Raw genomic sequence first — 26,965 nt, 5'->3', positions numbered from 1 at the left:
AACCGATGTCCTGCTACACAAACAGAGGATGGGAGTTCACGGCTGTCAAAAGTTAAACGAGCCACATTGCAAGGGTATCGTCTTCGCCCGCGGGCAGGAAGAACATAAGTGTCTACCTTCAGAATTGGGAGATCTTGGAGTTCCAGCTGTTCGAGAATGTCATTGCCACATGTCTGGAAATTCTGTTGGACTATGGTATGGGGCAGAATAACAGTACCACTACAAGAATTGAGGGAATTATGTTTTTTGATAGTGATAGGAATAGTATTGATATGTGAAAAAAGAGAAAGATCATGAGCTTGGGTAGAATTCTGGACTGTGATGATGCGCGTACCACTCTTAAGAGCATGAAAGGAAATATCTCTACCAACATGGAGTAGGAGCGCTTTGCCAATACTATGGTCAGAAAGATAGGCAGTAGAAGTCGGTCTTAAAGTAAAGAATTTAGTACATGAACATAGAAAGGTGGTAATTGAAAGGAAGACAAGAGCGAATGTAGGCGAAGAGAAAAGGGACGAAGCAAACAGGGGCGATGAACAAATAATGTCTACTAACATCGGTGACTATTCTATACATGGAAGGATTGCGGAGATCATGAGAGCGAACATAATAGCAAAGGCAATGGGCATCACAGCGATCGGACAAGGATGGAATATTCGCTTCTGCATAGAGGCTCTCAACAAGGGAAGTGTGTGCAACTATGAAACAAGTAACCATGGCTACAAAGTTCCTGTGGTAAAGTAAGAAACACCACTGAATTTAAGCGTGAAGTGTAGCAGGCATGCAGGGAGTGTAGCAGGCATGCAGGAAGTGTAGCAGGCATGCAAGGGGTGTAACAGGCATGGAAGGCATGTAACGGACATGCCAGGAGTGTAACAGGCATGGAAGGCATGTAATGGACATGCCAGGAGTGTAACAGGCATGCAGGGAGGGTAACAGGCGTACAGGAAGTGTAGCAGGCATACAGGAAGTGTAGCAGGCATGCAGGAAATGTAGCAGACATGCAGAAACTGTAGCAGGCATGCAGGAAGTATAACAGGCATTCCAGAAGCCAGCAATAGTCTTCAATAAAGGTATGTAATACTGATTTAATTGTTAAAATTATTTTTTTGTCAATATTTGTCTGGAACGGATTACTTATATTTACATTAATTCTTATGGGAAACATTTCGGTTTCTGGCCATTTCGGTTTTAGGATGAGCTTCTGGAACGAATTACGGCTGATAACCGAGGATCCACTGTACTTGGTTTATGAAAAGGTAGAAAAATGGCAGATTTCCACAGTTGGGGAAGAACTCCTTATGACCAAATAAGATTGAAAAGACATAAAAGAACTTCAAGGACTGAAGGATGCATATGAACATGAATGCCATCAGGCCCAGCTGTCAATGATCAGCAAGCGGAAAGTGTTGACTAGTTCTAAAAGTATAAAAGGCACATTACAAGACTTTCTCTGCTAGAAGAAAAGTTGAAGGGCAGTAGCTCCCTGGCAGATCTGGAGGAAAAAACGAAGGGCATAGATGGAGCCCTTGAGAGATACGGACAAGGTGATTTCCATTCTCTGTGGCAACTTCAAGAGGGTTTGCAACACTGACACCGCCAACCCCAAGAATGGGAGCTGGATCTGGAAAGTACTTACCACTCCATTTCCTTACTTTTTTCCAAACTGCACTCATAGAGGAAGCAGAAGTGACAGTAGAAACAATCCTGCCAACAAGAGCGTTTAGCTTCACAGATAACATGCCAGGCAACCGGTCTCCCAAGCTTAAAGTCAAGGTGTTGATCTGTGGTCCTATTGTAACTGTATTGGCACCATGCAGCACGTTATCGTTCTCTTAGGTAAACCTGGCAATGGCAAAAATAAGCCAGGTGAGCTTCATTATAATCAAGGGAAGAGGGAGTGAGTCTGCAGTATGTATTGGTGTGGTTGGTAGCACCAGACTGGGCATTTTGCCAAGGATCTGCAATATTTCACTGGGTGGCTGAAGCGCCAGCAATTTATACACTGTTGGAGTGTAGGGACCAACTCCCGGACCTGTAGATGGTGTCCCGCAACATAAACTGAGGATGGAATTTCTCAGCAGTCAAAAGTTAAGAGAGTTATATTGCTGGGGAAGCATCTCCGCCCGTGGGCAGGTAGTACATAAGTGTCCACTTTGAGAATCAGGATGTCTTGGAGCTCAAGTTGCTCCAGAGTGTCATTATCACATGTCTGGAAAACACGATGAACAATGGTATGAGGCAAAACTATGGTACCACTGCAAGAATTGAGAGAAGTGTTTTTGAACTGACAAGATATTATCTATAAAAGTAAAGATCGTGAGCCTAGCCATGATTTTGTACAGTAATGATGCATGCACCACTCTTAAGAGCATGAAATGAAGTATTTTGACCAACATGGCACAGGAATGCCTTGCTGGTACTATGATCAGAAAGACAGTCAGTAGGTGATGTCACTTGTAAAGTAAAAAACTTAAGTCCATTGTGTGCTTTGAAATGTAGCATGTAAGGGAAGCAAGTGTCATGCTGGTCTTTTCTGGGCAGAATGAGAACTAATTGAAGTAGTGTCATCAGTTAATGGTCTTGGTCGTTTAGGTGTGGGATTGGAGGTGGTCCATCCTGAGATGGGTGGGTGATCTGAAAATCATTTCACCGTAGGGGGTGAAGCCAGAAGCATGGTCAAAAATGTGCAGAGGTTGGATGTATCAAAGGAATCAGGCAGAACCTGAGTACCTGGAGCAGGTGATGAAACGGCACCAGCAGAAGGTACAAGGGCATTAGAAAGGTCAGAAGAATGGCCAAATAACAAGGCAGGGTCAGAACAGGGTGTGGTAGCAGAAAGGGGCCCTGGAGAAGCAGTTTCATGGATCTGAGACTCCATGGTTATGTCATTTCTTTTTTTTTAGAAAAAAAAAAAAAAGGAAAAAAGAAAAAAAGGGGGGAACATGGAGGGATAACTCCTAGGCAGAATGCCCAAGAGCACCCCAGTACCACCAGTAGTGCAGATGCAGCGAAGAACCCATGCCATACCTACTATTCGTGCCAGTAAACCAGCAATCCAGGATAGCAACCTCGCATCTACCAAGCCACCTCGGTGGACAACAGAGAGGGCAGTCGGATACCTGCCACAAAGCATACCTCCTTCAGCTACCACCTCCCAGAATCTGATAGGCAGCCTTCAGAGATACACTCGTTACCCAAGAAACACCCAAAGCCTTTCCCCAGTAGACCGGAGAGGGATCAGGACATCCCCAGATGATCCAGATTCCATTGCAAACTACACCACTACCAAGGATCACAACGGAATGGGATGTACCACGGTACCCTTACCTCTACCTAGAACTAGAATGCCTGACAGGAGGACCCCCAAGGCTGAAAAAAGAAAAGGGAGAAGGGAGGGATGGGAACAGGAAAGGAAAGATGGGACAGGGGAGGAGGGGGGTGGAGACTGGAGGTAATTAGGTTTGGTCAGAGGAAGAAGACCGAAAGTTCCAATTTCTCAAATCAATAGCATCTTTACCACAAGGAGCCCCTCTTTAAGAGGACAGGAAAGAAATACAGTAGGGCCCCAGTTATACGGCAGGTTAGGTTCCAGGCTGTCGCCGGAAAGCAGAACGCCATTTTTTCCATTTATAAATGCATATAAATGCCAGACAAGAAGTTTACAGTAAATTATATTAAGTTAGTAATAGAACTAGGCATTAAAACACACAAAGTAAAATGCATTTATTACTTATCTTAAAGTGTGATGAATGGTTTGAAAAACCGACAAGTTGAAGATTGAGACACTTATGCAGCATATGGGAATCTTTATTCAGGAAACGTTTCGCCACACAGTGGCTTCATCAGTCCAATACAAAGAGGAAGGCGTAAGGAGAGGAGGAGAATGAGGTAATCAGTCCCTCAACCTGGGGTCGATGTGTTCAGTCCATCAATCTTGTAGAATGTACAGCATAGGGCTGTAGACGTGGCTTATATACTGTAGTGAGGTGACATGAAGCAGATGGAGGCGGGGTCATAGTGGTACCATCCACTAGTCGAAGTAGGTCTTCGTCCAAAGGTTGAACAAGTGTTGAAGAATTCTTTGTAACAAGATCCCATGATGCTGCAGTGTCTGACAGTTGTGATGAATGGTTTGAAAAACCGACAAGTTGAAGATTGAGACACTTATGCAGCATATGGGAATCTTTATTCAGGAAACGTTTCGCCACACAGTGGCTTCATCAGTCCAATACAAAGAGGAAGGCGTAAGGAGAGGAGGAGAATGAGGTAATCAGTCCCTCAACCTGGATTCGATGTGTTCAGTCCATCAATCTTGTAGAATGTACAGCATAGGGCCGTAGACGTGGCTTATATACTGTAGTGAGGTGACGTGAAGCAGATGGAGGCGGGGTCATAGTGGTACCATCCACTAGTCGAAGTAGGTCTTCGTCCAAAGGTTGAACAAGTGTTGAAGAATTCTTTGTAACAAGATCCCATGATGCTGCAGTGTCTGACAGTTGTGATGAATGGTTTGAAAAACCGACAAGTTGAAGATTGAGACACTTATGCAGCATATGGGAATCTTTATTCAGGAAACGTTTCGCCACACAGTGGCTTCATCAGTCCAATACAAAGAGGAAGGCGTAAGGAGAGGAGGAGAATGAGGTAATCAGTCCCTCAACCTGGGGTCGATGTGTTCAGTCCATCAATCTTGTAGAATGTACAGCATAGGGCCGTAGACGTGGCTTATATACTGTAGTGAGGTGACGTGAAGCAGATGGAGGCGGGGTCATAGTGGTACCATCCACTAGTCGAAGTAGGTCTTCGTCCAAAGGTTGAACAAGTGTTGAAGAATTCTTTGTAACAAGATCCCATGATGCTGCAGTGTCTGACAGTTGTGATGAATGGTTTGAAAAACCGACAAGTTGAAGATTGAGACACTTATGCAGCATATGGGAATCTTTATTCAGGAAACGTTTCGCCACACAGTGGCTTCATCAGTCCAATACAAAGAGGAAGGCGTAAGGAGAGGAGGAGAATGAGGTAATCAGTCCCTCAACCTGGGGTCGATGTGTTCAGTCCATCAATCTTGTAGAATGTACAGCATAGGGCCGTAGACGTGGCTTATATACTGTAGTGAGGTGACGTGAAGCAGATGGAGGCGGGGTCATAGTGGTACCATCCACTAGTCGAAGTAGGTCTTCGTCCAAAGGTTGAACAAGTGTTGAAGAATTCTTTGTAACAAGATCCCATGATGCTGCAGTGTCTGACAGTTGTGATGAATGGTTGAGGGACTGATTACCTCATTCTCCTCCTCTCCTTACGCCTTCCTCTTTGTATTGGACTGATGAAGCCACTGTGTGGCGAAACGTTTCCTGAATACAGATTCCCATATGCTGCATAAGTGTCTCAATCTTCAACTTGTCGGTTTTTCAAACCATTCATCACAACTGTCAGACACTGCAGCATCATGGGATCTTGTTACAAAGAATTCTTCAACACTTGTTCAACCTTTGGACGAAGACCTACTTCGACTAGTGGATGGTACCACTATGACCCCGCCTCCATCTGCTTCATGTCACCTCACTACAGTATATAAGCCATGTCTACAGCCCTATGCTGTACATTCTACAAGATTGATGGACTGAACACATCGACCCCAGGTTGAGGGACTGATTACCTCATTCTCCTCCTCTCCTTACGCCTTCCTCTTTGTATTGGACTGATGAAGCCACTGTGTGGCGAAACGTTTCCTGAATAAAGATTCCCATATGCTGCATAAGTGTCTCAATCTTTATCTTAAAGTATTTGTAATCTTAATGTAGGGAGAGAGGTGAGTAGTATTTATTTGTAGGAAGTCAGGTGCAGGTAGCCCAGGTGTAGGTAGCCCTGGCTCCCCATCTCATACTTAATATACGATATTTAAAACATCCCAGAGAGGTAAAATACACATATAGTACACTCACTATTTACCTTAAAATATGTATAGTCTTAATATAGGAAGAGAGGTGAGTAGTATTTATTTGTAGGAAGTCTTTGTAGGAAGTCAGTGTAGATAGCCAGCAGGTGTAGCCCGCCTGGGTTACACCTACTGGCTACCTACACTGTGGCCCAGAGCCATATTATTAGCATCGACATACCTTGTTCACTAAATTTAATCATTTCTAATAACTACCTTTAGATGCCATCATAAACGAAGGGAGAAGTAATGAATAATTCATGCCGAAAATTGTAAACAAAAGCGGAGTGGGGGAGTGGCTGGGCCAAACCTAGATTCATATACGTTTTCTTTGATGGCTGAGCAAACGTAATGTTATCCCTCCGCCCGGCTACCACACAGCTCCACAAGTATTATTATCAGAGCATATATAAAATATGCAATAAATGCCATACAAGTTTACACTAACTTACATTAAGTTAGCAATAGAAATTGGCATTAAAAATACAATAAAAGGCAAGATACACACAGAGTACACTTATTACTCACCTTAAAATATTAATATTAATGTGCGAGAGGCGAGTGGCAGGGTATTTATTGAATAAAATCAGAATGGCACACCATCATCCTCTAACTTGGCACTTAAAGCAAGAGGCTTACGACTCCTCTTTTTATCACAGCTAAGCTTAGATGCCATCGTCAGTGAGAGCCAACTAGTTAACGAAAGAGTAAATGAGATACAGAGTTCAGACAATGTAAGAATACAAACTGAACAGGTAGTGGGTGATCACTTGGTCAGACGAAATAAATGCTATTAATGTGTGTCTACTTTTAGTTCATTCACGTACGTTTGTAAAACATTTACCTCAATTTTTTTTAATATAATAATTACCTCACAATACAAATACTCTTACATTGTGTACAAGTTAGTACAGAATAAACAAACAGCAACACACCATTTTTAGAGTGAATGAAGATATTATTATTATTATTATTACTATAATAAAAAGCACTAAACCCACAAGGGTCATGAATTGCTATACATAGAGTGAAGGCATATGAAAGGAATATTTTTCTACAGTTATCCCCCAGTTTGACTAGAGAAAACATAATTCTTCCGACACTATACACAGCCGCTTTGTAAACAAATCTCATAATTGCGTCAATTTTTATTCTGTGAGTGTATGCACCATGTTTATATGCTATGTAACGGGTTTCATATATAATTTTGAGGAAAATATCAGATGGCTTAATGAAAATGCCTATATTTATGTAAAATTAGACATTTAATGTGCCCAAGAGTGATTATTATTACATAGTATTGGCATCATGAGTAGAGAGAGACTTAACGATTTTAATGTGTACTTGCACACCAGCACAGTATGCAAGTATAATTATCAGAGTACATATAAAATACGCAGTAACTTTAAAACCCTTGAAATTTTGGGAAGTTTCCTGACATAATAGATGTGGTCACGGAGAATGTAAACAAACCGTGTGGGGCACACCGTATTTGAAAGACCACTTGCCGTATAGCAAATTTTGGTCATAATTTGACATCGCCATATTAGCGGAACGCTGTAAGGTGAAACGCCGTAAAGCGGGGCCCTACTGTATATAATCACAAACATCTAAAAAATAATTTTAACTAAAAAGATCTAAAAACCATTACAGTTATAACTAAAAGAATCTAAAAATCACTACAAATATAATCACAGACCTAAAAAAATTACGATTACCACGAAGATCTAAAAGCACAAAAAATTATCAGATCTAAAAAAAAAAAAAATTACTAATGACAAACGTAAATGAAGGCACAACAAAAAACGGCAATTATTAGTGCAAATGTTGTACTAAGGACTTCCTTAGTATGTTAAAGTCACAAAAATAACCATATCTAAAAACAAAAACACAAAGTTCTAAAAACTACTGCAAGGATAAACTACAACACATTAAAACAATAAAGAAGTAAAAGATATAACTAGACTACCCATGCTGGAATCTTACAAGGTTCTCATAATTACCGAATCCACAGTGGAATGGTTGACGAGATGCCCATCGCCCCACTGAAGTCTCTCAGCTCGGGTAAACAGATGTCACTACCTAACGTATGAAGCCTATCCTGTGTGGTGGAATATGATAGGAAAATATAGCCCAAAATGCACCAAAACCAAGTGGCTTTTGTGCTTAACAATATTTCATCATGTGTAAACTACATTTTGTAATATGCCAGGAAGAAAAAGTTTGTTTCAATATGACAGGTTAGCCCCACACTGTCACTGTACTTCGAGTATATCTTAAAACAAACTACTTTTTCCTGACCAGGGTCATATAAAAAACTAACTTGTGATGCAAAAATATTTAGAAGGGACAAAAAAAAAAAAATGGGCTTGAAGTATTTTATTATGAAACTGATAGTTACAATACTCTAATGTACAATACTATAATTCTAACCTAAGTATAAGCACAAAGAGTGGACACTGTGCTCAAGCCTATTGGATCTGAAATATGTCTGAAGTAAACTGACTAATGTATTACTTGGTCATTCTACTACCATTCACTCTCATACATACAAATCACTCAGCTTTAGAAATTCCATCAATTGAATTACAAGTAGATAAATGTTAAAGAAAATGTGATTCCTGACAGTGATAATCACAGGTGGAGTTAAACTTACCCAATACAAAACTTAGGTTTAATGCCACCATGAAAATAGCAAACTCATATTACTTGCATTATATTACAGGCCATATTTAACACTATAATTTTTCAGTTTTATTTTGTTAATAATTTAGTTTTCTGGGAAAAAATTGTCAAAATTTGCAATATACAAATTTTGCAACTGAAGATTTAATAATTATGCTCTTAAAATAGTGCACAGCATAATTATACCAAATATACAATTAAGAAATAGAGTACTTACCAAAGGTTTGAGAGACCTATGCTGAATTCATGTATAGTAAGTGGAAAATAAACACCAAGAGAGCCACCATTCAAAGTTGAAGAGGCATGACAGAATTCTGTGCTAAGTGTCTCCTGAAATCGTAATAACACAATTGCAGACGAACCACATTAAGGGTGGAGTTTAAACCTATGGCAAGCAAGTTTTAAAACTCCTGTAGGACTCGCTTGCCGTGAGTTCAAACCCCTACCCATTCCATGGTTTACTATGCAAAGTACTATAGAGCTAAGGCTCTCTTCAGAGACATGACAAAAACTAAAATACAAAGTTATGAGCAAGTGGTTGAAGCAAGGCAAAAATATTAGAGAGGGAGAAAAGGAAGAATTTCAGCAGCAAAGGCAGGGGTGTCAATAGGACGGATCTCTGGACTGTTTCATAAGTATGTCAAATATAATTTATTTGAATGAAACCATCATTGTCAAATCTGCTTAGCCTAGGATACCGTGGATACATGTATAATTTGCATCTAGTACTCAGTTAGCTGGTGTACATTCAATATCTAAAACCTGTGTATACAATAGTACCATACATGCCCTACTACTGTTTGTAAGTACTCGTGGATATCATATTTATTACCTAATCTGACTGGTTTCATCACAAATAAACATACTAAGGGGCAGAAAAGACCCAATACCAGTGTTATATCAAATAAAAACAAAAACTGTTCATAGTTTAACCCACCGAAGTGATTTATCATTTACCTGTAATCTGCATATAAAAAATATTCAAAAACACGTGATTAGGTATCGGTGAATATTTGGTGGCATTCGAAATTGCAGGTTAGAGAGATAACACTTTGAAGCCTGAGCAACTTTCAATTGCTAGTCAACTGGTCTTAAACTGGGGTAATTTTATATTTCAACCTCCAAATCTCGAAACCAACTGCAGTCAAGCAACCACGGAAGGCGATCAACTGACTGATTCTTAGGTTTAGAGCTGAGCATTTCTTACACCCATTTTAAATACGCATTCAAGCTCATCACGCACAATAACATTTATTCAAGTGATTCACCATCCAAAGACAATTAAAATTTTAATATAATTTTCCTAAACACATTTTAAAAATAGGGAATTTAAAAAACAATGGTAACCTTATTTCCAAAAATGTATAGTCTTAATATGGAAAGGGGGGTAGTAGTATTTTTTGTGGGAAAGTTTTTTGAAAATCATGAAGGGCCCGGCGGTGTGGCCAGTTTACACCTACTTACCTCCTTGAGGCCATATTTTCTGCATCCTTGTTCACAAAATTTAATTTTCTAAAAACCTTTAAATCATAACAAAAAGGAAAGTAATGAAAAATTCATCCCAAAAATTTAAAAAAAAGGGGAGTGGGAGTGGGGGGCCAACCCCCAGATTCATATCTTTTTCTTTATGGCTGAGCAACGTAATTTTACCCCTCCCCGGCTAAAAAGCCCCGTATTATCGAGCTATTAAAATATAATTGCCATAAAAGTTTAAAACCAATTGTTAATAAATTGGCATTAAAAATCAATAAAGGCAAGATCCCGAGTACACTTTTACTCCCCTTAAAATATTAATATTAATGCGGGGCGTGGAGGTTTTTTAAAAAAAATCAGAATGCAATAATCCTCTTGGTTAAAGAAAGGGGGTTTTGCTCCTTTTTTTATCACAGCTAAGCTTAGATGCCATTCGTGAGAAAAAACGAAAATAAATAGATCCAAGTTAAAATGTAAAACAAACTGAACATGTGGGTGACCCTTTGGGGTACAAAAAAATGCAAAATAATTTTCTTTTGGTTTCTTTCCCCTGTTTTTAAAAATTTCCCTAATTTTTTTTTAATATAATTTACCCCCTCAAAATCCATTGTAAAAAGTTATACAGAATAAACAAACAGCAACACCCCTTTTTTTGGTAATAAAGTATTTTTTATTCTATAAAAAAAACACAAAACCCCCAAAGGGTCATAATTCAAAAAGAGTGAAGGCATATAAAAGGAAATATTTTCTAAGTTATCCCCAGTTTGACTAAAAAAACAAAATTTCTTGACACTATCACCCTTTTTTTAAACAAACCCCTTTTGGTAATTTTATTCTTTATTATACAATTTTTATCTATTTGGGCTTAATTTTTGAGAAAATATCAGATGCAATGAAAATCCCTATTTTTTAAATTTAACATTTAATGTCCCCAAAGTGATTATTTTATAGTATTGGCATCTGGGTAGAGAAACACGATTTTGGGTATTCCCCCTTTGCAAAAAAATTTATAAAACATATAAAATCTGTTTTAAAATTAAAATTTGGGGAATTTTCTGCCCTTGATGGTCACGGAGAATGTAAAAAAACCCCGTGTGGGGCACACGTATTTGAAAGACCACTTCCCGTATAGAAAATTTTTTGGTCTAATTTGACATGCCTTTTAAGGAGGTAAGGGGGCCCAAAAAAAGGGGGGCCCCTCCCATAAAAATCAAACACAAAAATTTTTTAACTAAAAGATTAAAACCATTCAGTTTTTAAAAATTTAAAAATCCTAAAATATAATCCCAATAAAAAAAAATTCGACAAAGATCAAAAACCAAAAAAAAATATCAGATCTAAAAAAAATTATAATAAAACTAAATGAAGGCACAAAAAAAAACCCATTTTGGTCAAATGTTGTACAAAGGATTTCCCCTTGTATTTAAATCCAAAAAAAACCCCATATCTAAACAAAAAAAAAAGTTCTAAAAACTCTGAAAAGGAAAATAAAAAATTTAAAAAAAAAAAAAGAAAAGATATCTGCTCCCCATGGGTCAAGGGGTTCTCATTTCCCAACCCACAGTGGAATGGTTGGGGTGCCATCCCCCAAATCCCCATCGGGTAAACAGATGTACTCCCCTCTTAAAACCTACCCTTGTGGTGGAATTTGATAAAAATATAAAAAATGCAAAAAAAAGGGGTTTTTTTGTTAACAATATTTTCTTTCTACTTTTTTAATATCGGAAAAAAATTTGTTTAAATATGACGGGTTTTTAACACTGTCCTTGCAGTATATTTAAAACAAATATTTTTTTTTAAGGTCATATAAAAACTAACTTTGATAAAAAATATTTAAAAGGGAAAAAAAAAAAAAAAAAAATGGAAGAAGATTTTATTATAAATGAATTAAATACTCTAATGTAAAATTTATAATTCAAACCCTAAGTATAACCAAAAGGGGGCAGGGCTCAAGCCTTTGGATCTGAAATATTCAAAATAAACACTAATGTTTTCCCCGTCTTCTAAATTACTCTCAAAATACAAATCCTCAGTTTTAAAAATTCCATATTAAATTAAAAGTAGATAAATTTAAAAAAATGTATTCCATATAACCCGGGGGGATTAAAACACAATAAAAAACTTGGTTTAATACCAAAAATTTAAACTCATATTACTTGCATTATATTACAGGCCATTTAAACAAAATTTTTTCAGTTTTTTTTTTTAATAATTTATTTTTTGGGGGAAAAAAATTTCAAAATTTTTTAAAATTTAATAAAAATTTAAAAATTTTTTTAAAATATCAAATAATTTAAAAAATAAATTAAATGGGTCTTCCCAAGGTTTAAAACCTTTGCTAATTCATTATAGTAAGGGGAAAATAAACCCAAAAAAGGGCCACCATTCAAAGTTGAAGAGGCAACGAATTCTTTAATGTCTAAAATCGTACCTTGCGGGTAAACCCTTTAAAAGGGTGATTTTAAACCTTCCAAGTTTTAAAACCCTGTGGGTCTTCCCGGGGTTTTAAAACCCTCCCCATTCCAGGGTTTTTACTTAAAAATCTATGTGGCTCTCTTAGAATTTTGACAAAACAAAAATAAAAATTTAACAGTGGTTAAAAAAAAAAAATATTAGAGAGGGAAAAGGAAGAATTTCAGCAGAAAAGGCGGGGGTGTAAGGGGGCGGATCTCGGACTGTTTCTAATATACCCAAATATAATTTATTTAATAAAACCATCATTTCAAATCTGCTTAGCCTGGAATTGGATCTGTATAATTTGCATCTATACTCAGTTGTGGTGTATTAAATTCAAAAACCTTTTACAATTTCCCCTACATCCCCTACTATTTTTGAAAAAACTGGACACAAAAACTTTTTTGCAGTTTTGTTTCCTTCAGTGTTTATGAACTATGATGATAATTCTCCTCAGAAAAGCAATGTTTAAGCTTGTTGTATTCTCACTTTAGATACATAGTCCATAAGCACTCAAGATAAACAAAAACAAATGCAACAATAACACTGCTTATCACAGTTTAAACCTAAAGTCCTACTGAAGAGTTTGATGACAATATTAAACTGCCAATGAAAGTTAATTATGCAAATGCCAACTGAAAGTAGTTCAGAACATTAATCAGAGCAAATGAAAACTTAAACCACCTATTTTTCTATTAAACCAGAAATGGATTGGGGGTTTCTGAATACAGATATTTATTTATAATACAATACAATACCAATATGCTTGTATGACTACCCAACCCATTTGTGGTATGCATGAAAAAAGTTGTGGCCTTACAAGAATTCCCATTGGGAATAGTATGTATATTAATGTGATCAAGATGTATTCATAACCTTTTTTTTTCAAAAAGAGGTCTACAGTACCATATAAAAAAATGGTTTAGAGGATGACAATCTTTGGTTACATTTTATTAAACAATCGCAGTAGTTCAATATAAAAGTATCCATATACTCAGTGGTAAGAAATTATTTTGACAAACTGTACGTTACTAAATGTTATCTTTAAATTCAGAAAATCATTTTTGAAAAAAAAAAAAAAAAAAAAAAAAAAGACAAACCTGCCCATTTAATAATGCAACAATGTTGAGGAGCACATTGTATTATCTATCCTTCTCAAAAGACCAATCACAAAATATCAGTCTAATAATGCGGTTTCAATAAAGTTGCTCCAATTTTCACACAGGTAAAAAGACTCGTGTACAACAAAGGTGACATTTTATCGTGGCAATGTTTCACTCTCCAGGAGCTTTGTCAAACAGTTATGGCTTGACAAAGCTCCTGAGAAGTTAAATGTTGCTACAATAAAATGTTGCACAAGTTGCACTTGTGTCCTTTTACCTAACATTGTCAGTAATTATTCTACTTCTATCAACAAACAGGATGTATCCCACCGAGGCAGGGTGGCCCAAAAAGAAAAACGAAAGTTTATCTTTTTAACTTTAGTAATACATACAGGAGAAGGGGTTACTAGCCTCTTGCTCCCTGTCAGTAATTCTACCAACATTATTACAATTTTCACATACACTGACAACCGATAGGAAAACCCGTCAACACTGCTACCTTAGCCAAGTGCTTATTACAAGTGCTCATTATGACAAATATATGAAACATGGTATATAGCAAATAATAAGTCCGGTAGCCTCCCCATTCCTGGATTTTAAACTAACCAGGAATTTGGGTCTACGTATAAACTTGTCAAATTCAAACTTACAGGGGATATATATATAAAATAACGTTGATTCTACTTAGGATATTCATTCATTCTTTAATAGACATTGTTTTTTCTACATTGTACACATAAAGGACATTACTGGTAGAAAAGCACATTGACAAAATTAAATTCACTAAATGTCTAGACTAACTTCTACCACCTAGCCAAATCAAGTCTTAACCATATACCAGACTAGAATGGGCAATTTAATCCACAATTTCATAACAATATTGGCTTTTTAAGTTATGAAACATGTCACATTATATTTAAATGTGGCAATGAAACCTTCCCCTCTCTCTCCAGCATCAAAGGTGCATAGAAAAAAAAAATGTGTACAAGTTGGCACTGAGAATGATACTGCTTATGTTTTTGTAATATATTACATGTATGAATGTATTTAGCAGGTTGGTGGAAAATTCTGAAAACTTGCATACAATTCTATAAATGCACACTCCTGTAGCATTTATAGATATTCGTATGGTAATTATATATACATATCATGGTAAATAAATACTCTCAATATTTATTACAAACTTGGATTACACAGTTGAAAGATGCAGAAATGCATGGTGCATATATCAAGGAGCCAAACTCTTAAGCATTACAAAATTCTGCAGGTGAAATAGATATGCTGTAAACACCACCAGTTTTATATTTTTTATAATTACATAGCCCTATTTCATTATGGCATAAACTTAAAATTTTTAACGAGTATTTTATAACCTACTTTTCACCAACCTATAGATTACAAGGTCACACATCTCTAAGAGTCAAATGTCCTTTCAGAAAATTTCTTACAAAGAGGCATTAATCAGATCTAAGGTTTATGTTGTAGAACTAGCACTGAACTGTCCCTTGGACCTATTTTGAGTACCTAAGAACTGGACATTGACAGCTAGAGATTTTAGTTTCCTTGACAAATTTATATTCATATTTTCTGAACACAGTGGAACAATGACTAATATACATACCGAAGAAATTATTAAAAGTCCTAACCACGGTAATTAACCCCTACAAACATCAACATCATAGAAATCCTATAAAGGGAAATAATCAAGATGCCTTTGTACTCGTAAGCTTAGGACGATCTCCGCCTGTCAAGACTGCTACTCTCTTAGTGTTCTTTAAACGTCAGCGAGTCTTGCTGCAATGTCCACATACATACTTTCTTTTTACCTGTGTTACAGGGAAAATTTTCTTGGCAGACTAAAAATTATTTAAATAATTTTTTATAAATTTCCAATGTACATGTTTAGACAGTCAAATTCCCATAGTATATTAAACTAGCTACTATAAAATTTCAAAATCATATCTAAGTCTTACTGAAATTCTAGAAAAGGGGTTAACATTACTTGTTTCCTGCAGTAAAGGACACTGGAAGCTTGATCTCTTTCCTATATATATACAAAAAAGACTTAGAGCATTCATGTACAGAACACCAAGTTGTCAAAATTGCAACCTGGGGGAAATATTTCTGCACAGAACATGTGAGCATGGAAAAACTGACACAATCACACAAGATGCCAGGACTATCACTCTTCAGTCCACTCCTCGTTTGTCTCGTGTAACACATAATGGACCTCAAACCTTTTCTTTATGAGGGACTTTTTAATACTTTTGATCCTCTACTTCCCACCTAGGTTTCCTGTAGGCTAAGAACTAGTCTACAGTTTCTTCTTTGGCTATCAGCAGTATGAAGATTATGAGTGTAATAACACATGATAGTCTATAGTGAAGGCATCTTACTAAATCCCACCATTTTAAAACCTGGAAGTCCAATATACCCTACATCAGACGTTTAAGTGCAGGGAGAACTGCTGCGACAACATTCAACACAGACAAATCAGGATAATCACACATGAGAAACAAGGTTTCATCTTGTCCTCGACATCCTCTCCTCTCACTATAAACTCTAAACCTTTTCATTTGGCCACTTGATGCAAGTTATGGTAGGACCTGCAGCATCTTTTCTGTTTTCAAACTGTCCATGTAATAAACTTGCTATGCAATTTCAAGACAAGAAAAGGAGTCTATAGAATGAATCTGTAAGGCAAAACTTGCCAATCCCATCACAATTAGTTAAAATATATATATAAGTAAATATATATATATATATATATATATATATATATATATAAGTATATATATATATATATATATATATATATATATATATATATATATATATATATATATATATATATATATATGTGTATGTATATATATATGTATATATATATATATGTATATATATGTATATATATATGTATATATATATATGTATATATATATGTATGTATGTATAGTCTATATGTTGGCTTCTGACATGTATTCACTCTCTGCCAGGGCAGAGAAATTCTTCAAGTCCATTCTTGGAAACCTTAATTGAAACAACAATGAGCCAGGGTAGAGATCCAGCAACTGTCCTCATACAAAGTTGTTGCTGCCATGTGTAAGTGGCTCCAGTGACTGAAAAAGAAGCAAGTATAATAAGCTTGATATTTTTAAAAAATTAATATTTGCCTCTGTATAATCATTTTACCAGGTGTATCAACTTGATTTTTTATTGAAAATATTTTATGTTATAAAGGGAGGCTTTAGCACAATTATTGCAAGTTAAATTTAAGATAACATATACATGTGTGAAAATGATGGTTATTCCAAAATTAAATAAAGCAACCACATGGAAAAGCTAAATTTACAAATTAAATTAAATACCACATTAAAAACATAACTAGCCACCGACTAATGTAGTACTGTATAGGAAAAGAATGATCAAGTACACAGTTACTATCACAATCATATAATATAGTAGAATCTCAGTTAGTGCATGTCCAATTAATGCATTTTCAGTGAACCATGAGTGGAATTTTGTAACTAAGTCTTAACTCTATGTTAAAATGACCAGTTGACCACACTGCAGTTTGGGGAAAAATAAACAATCTATTTCCATGTGAAAACCTGATTGGCCACACACTGGGATATTTTCCCTCCAATTATGGGCAAAGCTACTATTTTAGGGAAAGACCTAGCATCACTCCTTCCTGTAAACAACAGCCACCCACACTGCCAACTGCCTCCTGGTAGTGTTGTGTACTTTACTCTTCATCAAACAATTTTAGAAACAGTATTGTCATCATCTCATCTCATCAATGACAACTGACCATGGCACCCTAGAGGAATACGAGCAATGCTGGAAGTGCCAAGAAGGATAAGTGTGAAATTATGACTGTACTCAGAAAATAAAATAATTAGACATGCTTAAAGGTAGTGCGTGTGTGATCGAGACAGCCCACGTCACTGATCTGAGAGAATCAACAGTTCCTACACTTCTGAGAGGAAAATAAGAACGACCTGAAAAGAATGAAGTCAATAGAGGTAAATTAGAAGGAAACATTACTGAATGTCTGAACTGAGCAGAAAACAAGGAAAGGTGCTGCAGTTAGTGCCCAGAATATAATAAAGAAGGCCCTGTTGTACTATAAAACTGAATAAACAGGAAAGATAGAACCGTTTGCTTGTTCTGGAGAGTTTAATCACTTTATATGGTTATAGTATGTAGCTGGCTGCATAATATAACATAATAAAAAGATCAGTGGGGAGAAAAGTGCATCTGCTGATCACACAGCTGCAGGAAATTTTCCTCCTGAGATGGGAATTATTTGAGAATGGCAATACCCCAGAGGAAGTGTTTAATTCTGATGAGATTGGATTATTTTGGTAGAAAATGCCATCTACAACATACTTTAGCAAGAAAGAGAAATGAATAAGGTTATGTCAAGTGAAAGACAATGGTAACTTAAAAGCACACAATACCTATACGTACTTTAACCCTTTCAAGGTCCGTCCCGTAGATCTACGGCTTTTCGGTGAGTGTCCAAACCATAGATCTACACCAAAATTCTAGCGCCGTCAAATTTAGCGCGAAAGCACTCATAGGCCTACATGTGAGAGAATGGGTGTGCGCCGTAAACAAAAAATCTAGGCGCCTGCACAGCACTGTGGGAACGCCGGGTCAGGTCACCCTGGTTCACCATGCCTCGTCGCAAGTCAGCTCTCACTCCCTGGAAAATTGGGACTCTCCTCTTCCTGTCTGATAGTTCTGACACTGATGGAAGTGCAAATGAAGACGAATTCTACGGCTTTGATAAGTTAGTGACCGAAAATAATGACCAGGATATCGATAATAGTGCAGAAAACCCCGACGATCCTCGACTTTCTACCTCTGGTGTGGGCACTCGTGACTCACGGTCGGGTGTTCCTAAACGTAAGAGAAAACTAATATTTTCGAGTGGCCAGGCCTCTGACTTCAGTAATGATGATGATTCTGATGTGGATTGTGATTTTATTGCGCTCGACGATCATTCGAGTAGTGATAGTGAGGAATCATATTCACCAGTGAAGCGTCGGTATGTTCGCCGCCGCATGCGCTCGGGTAGTGTACCCTATGCTGTGCCCAGGGGACGGAGTACATCCTGGAGTACATCCCGTGGCCCTACACCCGTTTTAGGTAGTGATAGTGAGGATGATGTGGCTACACTTGGCATGGATGGGCCACAGGCATCAGTGGATGGTGTTAGTGGTGCTGGTGGTGGTAGTGGCACCGCCATGCGTGACTCACCGTGCCACGCGGGGACCCACGCTGCTGACTCGTCAGTTCAAGGACAAAGCGGAGCGTCAGCCACCAGCCCGTCACAACCACAACCACCCGTACAACCAGCCTATGATGTCCAGTATCCACCACAAAACCGTATGTGAGATTGGCAGCAAAATCCCAATTTTGTTCCCAAGCCTCACCACTTTGATGACTCTCAAAGTGGAATTCTACCTACCTGTCCCCTTGGAACCACGGCCAATGAACTGGAATTCTTTGAATTATTCTTTGACCAGCCATTGATGGAAATTATTGCCAGGGAAAGTAATAAGTATTTTCAGTACACCACGGCAAATACGATCTTATCACCACAGTCAAGACTACACAGGTGGAAAGAGACGACTGTTGCAGAAATGTATTTGCTTTTTGCAACAATAATGCTTATGCCTCACGTCTATAAGCATAATATAAAAGCATACTGGTCCACAGATCGGCTAATTTCTACCCCATCCTTCAGTGAAATAATACCAGTAAACAGGTTTATCTTACTGTTACGTATGTTGCACTTCTCTGACAAAACCAGGCCTGACAGAAGTGACGGGTTATACAAGATTAGAAATGTTTTCATGTATCTCAAACAAAAGTTCAGGATATACTTTTATCCATTCAAGAATCTTGTAATTGACGAGTCTTTGATTTTGTTCAAAGGTAGACTGTCATTCAAGCAGTATATACCGAGCAAGAGGAACCGCTTTGGTATAAAATTGTTTGTACTCTGTGATTGTGACAGTGGCCTGGTGTTGGATATTGTTGTATACACGGGTATTAAAACATTGAAAGATACCAAGATGTTATTGGGTATCTCAGGTGACGTAGTGAGAAACATGATGGCACCTTATCTTGGTAAGGGCCATACATTATATACCGATAACTGGTATGGGGTAGGTTTAAAAATGTAGTGTTAGAGTGTTCAGCAGAAGTTTGTGGTTACAGGAAAGTGGGTGCAGGAGGGAAGAGGAGCGATTGGTGGAATGATGATGTAAAGAGAGTAGTAAGGGAGAAAAAGTTAGCATATGAGAAGTTTTTACAAAGTAGAAGTGATGCAAGGAGGGAAGAGTATATGGAGAAAAAGAGAGAAGTTAAGAGAGTGGTGAAGCAATGTAAAAAGAGAGCAAATGAGAGAGTGGGTGAGATGTTATCAACAAATTTTGTTGAAAATAAGAAAAAGTTTTGGAGTGAGATTAACAAGTTAAGAAAGCCTAGAGAACAAATGGATTTGTCAGTTAAAAATAGGAGAGGAGAGTTATTAAATGGAGAGTTAGAGGTATTGGGAAGATGGAAGGAATATTTTGAGGAATTGTTAAATGTTGATGAAGATAGGGAAGCTGTGATTTCGTGTATAGGGCAAGGAGGAATAACATCTTGTAGGAGTGAGGAAGAGCCAGTTGTGAGTGTGGGGGAAGTTCGTGAGGCAGTAGGTAAAATGAAAGGGGTAAGGCAGCCGGGATTGATGGGATAAAGATAGAAACGTTAAAAGCAGGTGGGGATATAGTTTTGGAGTGGTTGGTGCAATTATTTAATAAATGTATGGAAGAGGGTAAGGTACCTAGGGATTGGCAGAGAGCATGCATAGTTCCTTTGTATAAAGGCAAAGGGGATAAAAGAGAGTGCAAAAATTATAGGGGGATAAGTCTGTTGAGTGTACCTGGTAAAGTGTATGGTAGAGTTATAATTGAAAGAATTAAGAGTAAGACGGAGAATAGGATAGCAGATGAACAAGGAGGCTTTAGGAAAGGTAGGGGGTGTGTGGACCAGGTGTTTACAGTGAAACATATAAGTGAACAGTATTTAGATAAGGCTAAAGAGGTCTTTGTGGCATTTATGGATTTGGAAAAGGCGTATGACAGGGTGGATAGGGGGGCAATGTGGCAGATGTTGCAAGTGTATGGTGTAGGAGGTAGGTTACTGAAAGCAGTGAAGAGTTTTTACGAGGATAGTGAGGCTCAAGTTAGAGTATGTAGGAAAGAGGGAAATTTTTTCCCAGTAAAAGTAGGCCTTAGACAAGGATGTGTGATGTCACCGTGGTTGTTTAATATATTTATAGATGGGGTTGTAAGAGAAGTAAATGTGAGGGTCTTGGCAAGAGGCGTGGAGTTAAAAGATAAAGAATCACACACAAAGTGGGAGTTGTCACAGCTGCTCTTTGCTGATGACACTGTGCTCTTGGGAGATTCTGAAGAGAAGTTGCAGAGATTGGTGGATGAATTTGGTAGGGTGTGCAAAAGAAGAAAATTAAAGGTGAATACAGGAAAGAGTAAGGTTATGAGGATAACAAAAAGATTAGGTGATGAAAGATTGAATATCAGATTGGAGGGAGAGAGTATGGAGGAGGTGAACGTATTCAGATATTTGGGAGTGGACGTGTCAGCGGATGGGTCTATGAAAGATGAGGTGAATCATAGAATTGATGAGGGAAAAAGAGTGAGTGGTGCACTTAGGAGTCTGTGGAGACAAAGAACTTTGTCCTTGGAGGCAAAGAGGGGAATGTATGAGAGTATAGTTTTACCAACGCTCTTATATGGGTGTGAAGCGTGGGTGATGAATGTTGCAGCGAGGAGAAGGCTGGAGGCAGTGGAGATGTCATGTCTGAGGGCAATGTGTGGTGTGAATATAATGCAGAGAATTCGTAGTTTGGAAGTTAGGAGGAGGTGCGGGATTACCAAAACTGTTGTCCAGAGGGCTGAGGAAGGGTTGTTGAGGTGGTTCGGACATGTAGAGAGAATGGAGCGAAACAGAATGACTTCAAGAGTGTATCAGTCTGTAGTGGAAGGAAGGCGGGGTAGGGGTCGGCCTAGGAAGGGTTGGAGGGAGGGGGTAAAGGAGGTTTTGTGTACGAGGGGCTTGGACTTCCAGCAGGCATGCGTGAGCGTGTTTGATAGGAGTGAATGGAGACAAATGGTTTTTAATACTTGACGTGCTGTTGGAGTGTGAGCAAAGTAACATTTATGAAGGGATTCAGGGAAACCGGCAGGCCGGACTTGAGTCCTGGAGATGGGAAGTACAGTGCCTGCACTCTGAAGGAGGGGTGTTAATGTTGCAGTTTAAAAACTGTAGTGTAAAGCACCCTTCTGGCAAGACAGTGATGGAGTGAATGATGGTGAAAGTTTTTCTTTTTCGGGCCACCCTGCCTTGGTGGGAATCGGCCGGTGTGATAATAAAAAAAAAAATAACTGGTACACAAGCCCATTACTCAGTGATTTCATGCGAGTGAACAAGACAGATGTGTATGGCACAGTGCGTTCTAATCGTAAACATATGCCCAGGCTCAACGCAGGTGTTCGTGGTGATGACGTGCAGGTGTTTACTGCCAATGACATCATGGCATTACGGTGGCATGACAAACGAGATGTCACATTGTTGACAACCATTCACCGTAATGAAATGCAAGACAGTGGCAAAGTTGATCGAGTGACTAATGAACGTATTCGAAAACCAGTGTCAGTGATTGATTATACACAAAACATGCGCTTGGTTGACAAGTGTGACATGCAGATTAGTTTTGTTGACTGTGTTCGTAAGAGTTACAAGTGGTACATGAAACCTTTCTTCCATCTCATGGACATTTCAATGCTGAATGCATATAATATGTACCAAATAAAGACTGGTAACAGACCACCGTATGGTGAATTTTGTTTGTCTGTTGTCAGACAACTCATAATGAAGTACCAGGTAACAACACCTGCAATACATGGTCCTCGAATTCATCACGATATACCCAAGCGTTTGAGGAGAGAAGGTGATCATTTCATAATACAGCTTCCTTCAACTCAAAAGAAATTTGCTCAGAAGAGATGCATTGTCTGTGCACAAACAAAACGACGGCAACAAAGACGCAAAGACACTCGGTTTATGTGTGAGGAATGTAAGGTGCCTCTGTGCATGGTGCCTTGTTTCAAGGAGTTCCACAAGCTCCAGCAGTTCTAAAACCATGTCCAGTGATTGTAAATATGTAAATATATGATAGAACATTAGTACAGTGGACCCCCGCATAACGATTACCTCCGAATGCGACCAATTATGTAAGTGTATTTATGTAAGTGCGTTTGTACGTGTATGTTTCGGGGTCTGAAATGGACTAATCTACTTCACAATATTCCTTATGGGAAAAAATTCGGTCAGTACTGGCACCTGAACATACTTCTGGAGTGAAAAAATATCGTTAACCGGGGGTCCACTGTATTATACAATATTTGTGCATGTTTATTGTAATAAACAACAGTGGTAAACAATAATATGATAATAACTTTAGTGCAGTTATTGTGTTCAATACAGTGAGTTTATATATATCAATTATATACAGTATTGGTCTCTCAGGCCCCAAATGTTAGTAGGAATAGAAAAAAAATTGGAAAAGAAAAGAAAAAACAACTAAAACAACAAAATAATATAATACGCCTATGTGGAATTCATCGATGTTGCCACCACCACATCATTTTCTATAAACTTCTTGGCACTGTATCTCGGTAAGTACTGATCATTTTCTAATTTTTTTTTGTTTTATTACCTTCACAAAAATATGCTCTTTAATTCTGTAAGAAAAAGTAATTTTTTTTTTTTTTTCAAAATTTCTTGGACACTGGTGCGTGACTTCAGATTTTGGCCTTGGACCCTGAAAGGGTTAAAAGGTTAAAACAAAACCACCTTGCCTGTCATCTGGCAGTCTAATAAGACAGCAAGGATGAGTGAAGTCCTGCTCTTTATGGGATCAACCATTTTATTCCTGCAGTGACAATGTACCACTTCCAAAACAGCCATTCATTCAAGGTTTTCCTTACTGTCAATAATTTCCACAGCCAACCTACAATCTTGGAGTCTCTAGAGCCTAATGGTCAAGTTGTGTTCCTAATTTTTTTTCATATTCAAATAAAAGAAACTATAGATTCCCAAAATGGTGGGTTTTCTGCTTTGCAGTATACTCTCAATGTAATGGAACAAAATCTGCTGGTATGAACAGATTCAGAAACAAAGGTAAAAGTCCACTGGATACAGAATTATGCATTATTCATACAACCATGGCAATTCAAGTTCATCTCTACCAAACACAACTGCCGTTACCAACCACCTGCCCCTCCCCCCATTATGCCATTAAAATAAAGGTTTGATGGCTATGTATACATGCAGGTAGGTAGGTATTCATGTATACAAAAATAAACAAGGTAGGTAGGTAGATAGTCAAGCATGCAAAAATCAACAGAAGAATGGAAGGAGAATCAAATCATGGTCCAGCGCTTAGCAGCAATGTACCACTGAGCTACAAGGCTTTAATAAGAAGATTCTGGAGACAGTACTAATGCTGTATGTCTGCATCAGTGGCCACCAACTGTGACCATGATGTCTGTACCTACCTCCCCAGCAGCTTTCATAATATTAATATTATCAAACTAATAGCTAAACCTGAAAGGATCATACAGTGTAAAGGTCAAGCAGGAGTGTGCAGAGTAAGTATTAGTGGGGGTAGTGGAAAATGCTAAAGGTAAAATAGAATCAAAGTTGAAGCAATATGTTACTTTCTGTTAAAAAAATAAGAGTCAAGTCTGCATCTATGGTGAAATTTTTAGCAAGGAGGTCAGGTAAGAGTAAATATGCTGGGGCAGTGGAGACATCAGAAGTAAACTCTGTGTGCCCTCTAATAGACAGGACAAACTAATAATGTAACCTGGCAATCCTCACAGAGCAGAGCCAAGCATTTTTCATGAAATACCTGTAAGACATGTGAATGATGTGTGGGCTGTAGAATGTCTAACAAATGCAACAATGGTGGTAAGACAGCCAGAAATCCAAACATGGTTTGACAGAAAGACATTATAAACCAACTTGGACCACTGTTATTGCCAACGTTATGCAAAACTGTCACGTGCTGCTGATCAAGCAGAGGAGTCTGCTTGTTCATTACCCCGAACAACAACATGTCCAGGTACCCAGCAGAAGACGATATCTTTATATTTACTAGAAATGTGGCATAACCAGCTTTCATGATGCATCCATTCTCATATCCCTTAATGCCATATAGTCCAGAAACTCAAGGCATAATAAAGTACTATCAATGAATATACAGAAGAATGACAGGCAAGTGACAGCAGGGTCACAAATGGTGGCCACTGATAGACATGTCACAGAAGTGGTCTCTGCAATCCTTCTTATCAAGTCTCGTAGCTTAGCGGTACAGCACTGAATTGTGTGATAAATGAGTGTGATAAATAAGTCCATCACTCTTCTACAAGAGTGATGGACTGAACACACAGATTCTAGGCTGAAAGACTAATTACCTCAAACTCCTCCTCTCCTTACCCCTCTCTGCTTTGTATTGGACTGATGAAGTCACTGTGTGGCAAAACGTTTCCTTAATAAAGATTCCCATATGTTGCACAAGTGTCTCAATCTTCAGCGCTGAATCGGTTTCAAGACAGGACCACAGTTTGAGTCCTCGCCCGTGTTTCTTTTTATTTGCTGACAGGTCATTTATTACGACATGATTGTAAGTATGTAGTACGTGTGTGAATGTCTGTATGTGAAATTAATATCATTATCATACACCATACCCATCCTGTGAGTGGTAATCAAAAGATTACAGAAGCATATAATGCATCCAGGGACTGGGCTGTAGTATGTATATATGTACATATTTCATAATGCAATTTTGAACTCAACTGGAAGACAAACACAAAACATAAGGTCCATACAGCAGGAAAGTGGATTTCAAAATTAGGAATCATGATTTACAAAGACCAAAAGCAATGGAAATGCCCTTGTTGAATGAGATGAGTTTTTTTGTCATACCAGCCTTTTCCCAGCTAAGTAGGAATCCCCTCACCCTACCCTAAAAAAAAAATGAAACCTGATAAAACAGTTTGTTCTGTTGACCATCAAAATGGGTAAATTGGAAATTGTCAAAAAATGCACAACAACAAACAATAATATTACCAGCACTGTACTGTCTCACAAATCGGTAAACAGCTGGAATTGGTTCAAGGGTGACATACCCACTAGAAATTCAATACTTATAAACTGAAGGAAATACTACAACATAAGTACATATAACTTTATACAAGACTACACTTTTTTTTTTTTAACAAGTCAGCCGTCTCCCACCGAGGCAGGGTGACCCAAAAAGAAAGATAATCCCCAAAAATAAAATACATGTACTTTCATCATCATTCAACACTTTCACCTCACTCACACATAATCACTGTTTTTGCAGAGGTGCTCAGGATACGACAGTTTAGAAGCATATACATATAAAGATACACAGCATATCCCTCCAAAATGCCAATATCCCAAACCCCTCCTTTAAAGTGCAGGCATTGTTAAAGACTACACACATAACGTACAAATATTGAATGGTACATCTGAAGCAAGGAAACATCAATCTCTGTACTACAACTCTACCATGGAGCCAATCATATAATTCTGTATTTAAAACAATTCAGCATAAAAAAAAAGGGTCAAAAGTGGAAGTTTAAAGAATAATACCTTAATACATAGTCATAATATGAGAGTTCTACGAAATATAGTATTCCAGACTACGAATGAGCAGCACACTATGAAGATATCTGCACATCACATAATAACAATGTATCTCATTTAGATAAAAATATTAAACACTTTAAAACTGCTTCATATATGTACTATATAATGAAAAATAAATGTGTTATCACTAGATTTAAGGAGCATGTCTTGAAAAACCACAGAACAGGTGGGTTTTAAACCCATGGCAAGCAAGTCCTATAACTCCAAGCCAGTGCATAAACCAATTGGCCAGCTGGGTTCAAATCCCGCCTGTTCTGTGGCTTGCTTGCAATTGTGTTATTAAAATTTCATGAGTCAGCATGTCTTCTCAGTAACAGGGCAACACTCAGCCAAAAGCATGCACATCACAGCACAATGCAGATACAGTATATAAACAATCCCTACCTTGTTTACCTTTTCAGGTTACAAAACACCCTAACACTACATTGACCTATACTCACCAGTCATTTATAATTTATATAGCACTTGCAAGTGAGAA

The 26,965-nt window shown here is 37.9% G+C and overlaps 1 protein-coding gene across 2 annotated transcripts in view; it reads right to left on the bottom strand.

Moving 5' to 3' along the window:
* Positions 1 to 13,623: 13,623 nt before the first annotated feature.
* LOC138854960 (low-density lipoprotein receptor-related protein 8-like) overlaps positions 13,624 to 26,965 on the bottom strand; it is a 35,992-nt gene continuing 22,650 nt past the window's right edge. For both annotated transcript variants that reach the window (XM_070101120.1, XM_070101119.1), the window contains one exon: positions 13,624 to 16,775. Coding sequence is in view for 1 of the 2 variants with exons in the window: in XM_070101119.1 (XP_069957220.1) it covers positions 16,734 to 16,775 (42 nt within the window). In the remaining variant the exon portion in view is untranslated. The remainder of the gene's footprint in view (positions 16,776 to 26,965) is intronic.

Source organism: Cherax quadricarinatus, chromosome 76 (assembly GCF_038502225.1).
Source record: "Cherax quadricarinatus isolate ZL_2023a chromosome 76, ASM3850222v1, whole genome shotgun sequence".
In the NCBI taxonomy this organism is placed as follows: domain Eukaryota; kingdom Metazoa; phylum Arthropoda; class Malacostraca; order Decapoda; family Parastacidae; genus Cherax; species Cherax quadricarinatus.
The sequence above is the reverse complement of the archived record's forward strand: the minus strand, read 5'-3'. Positions and strand labels throughout refer to the sequence as shown.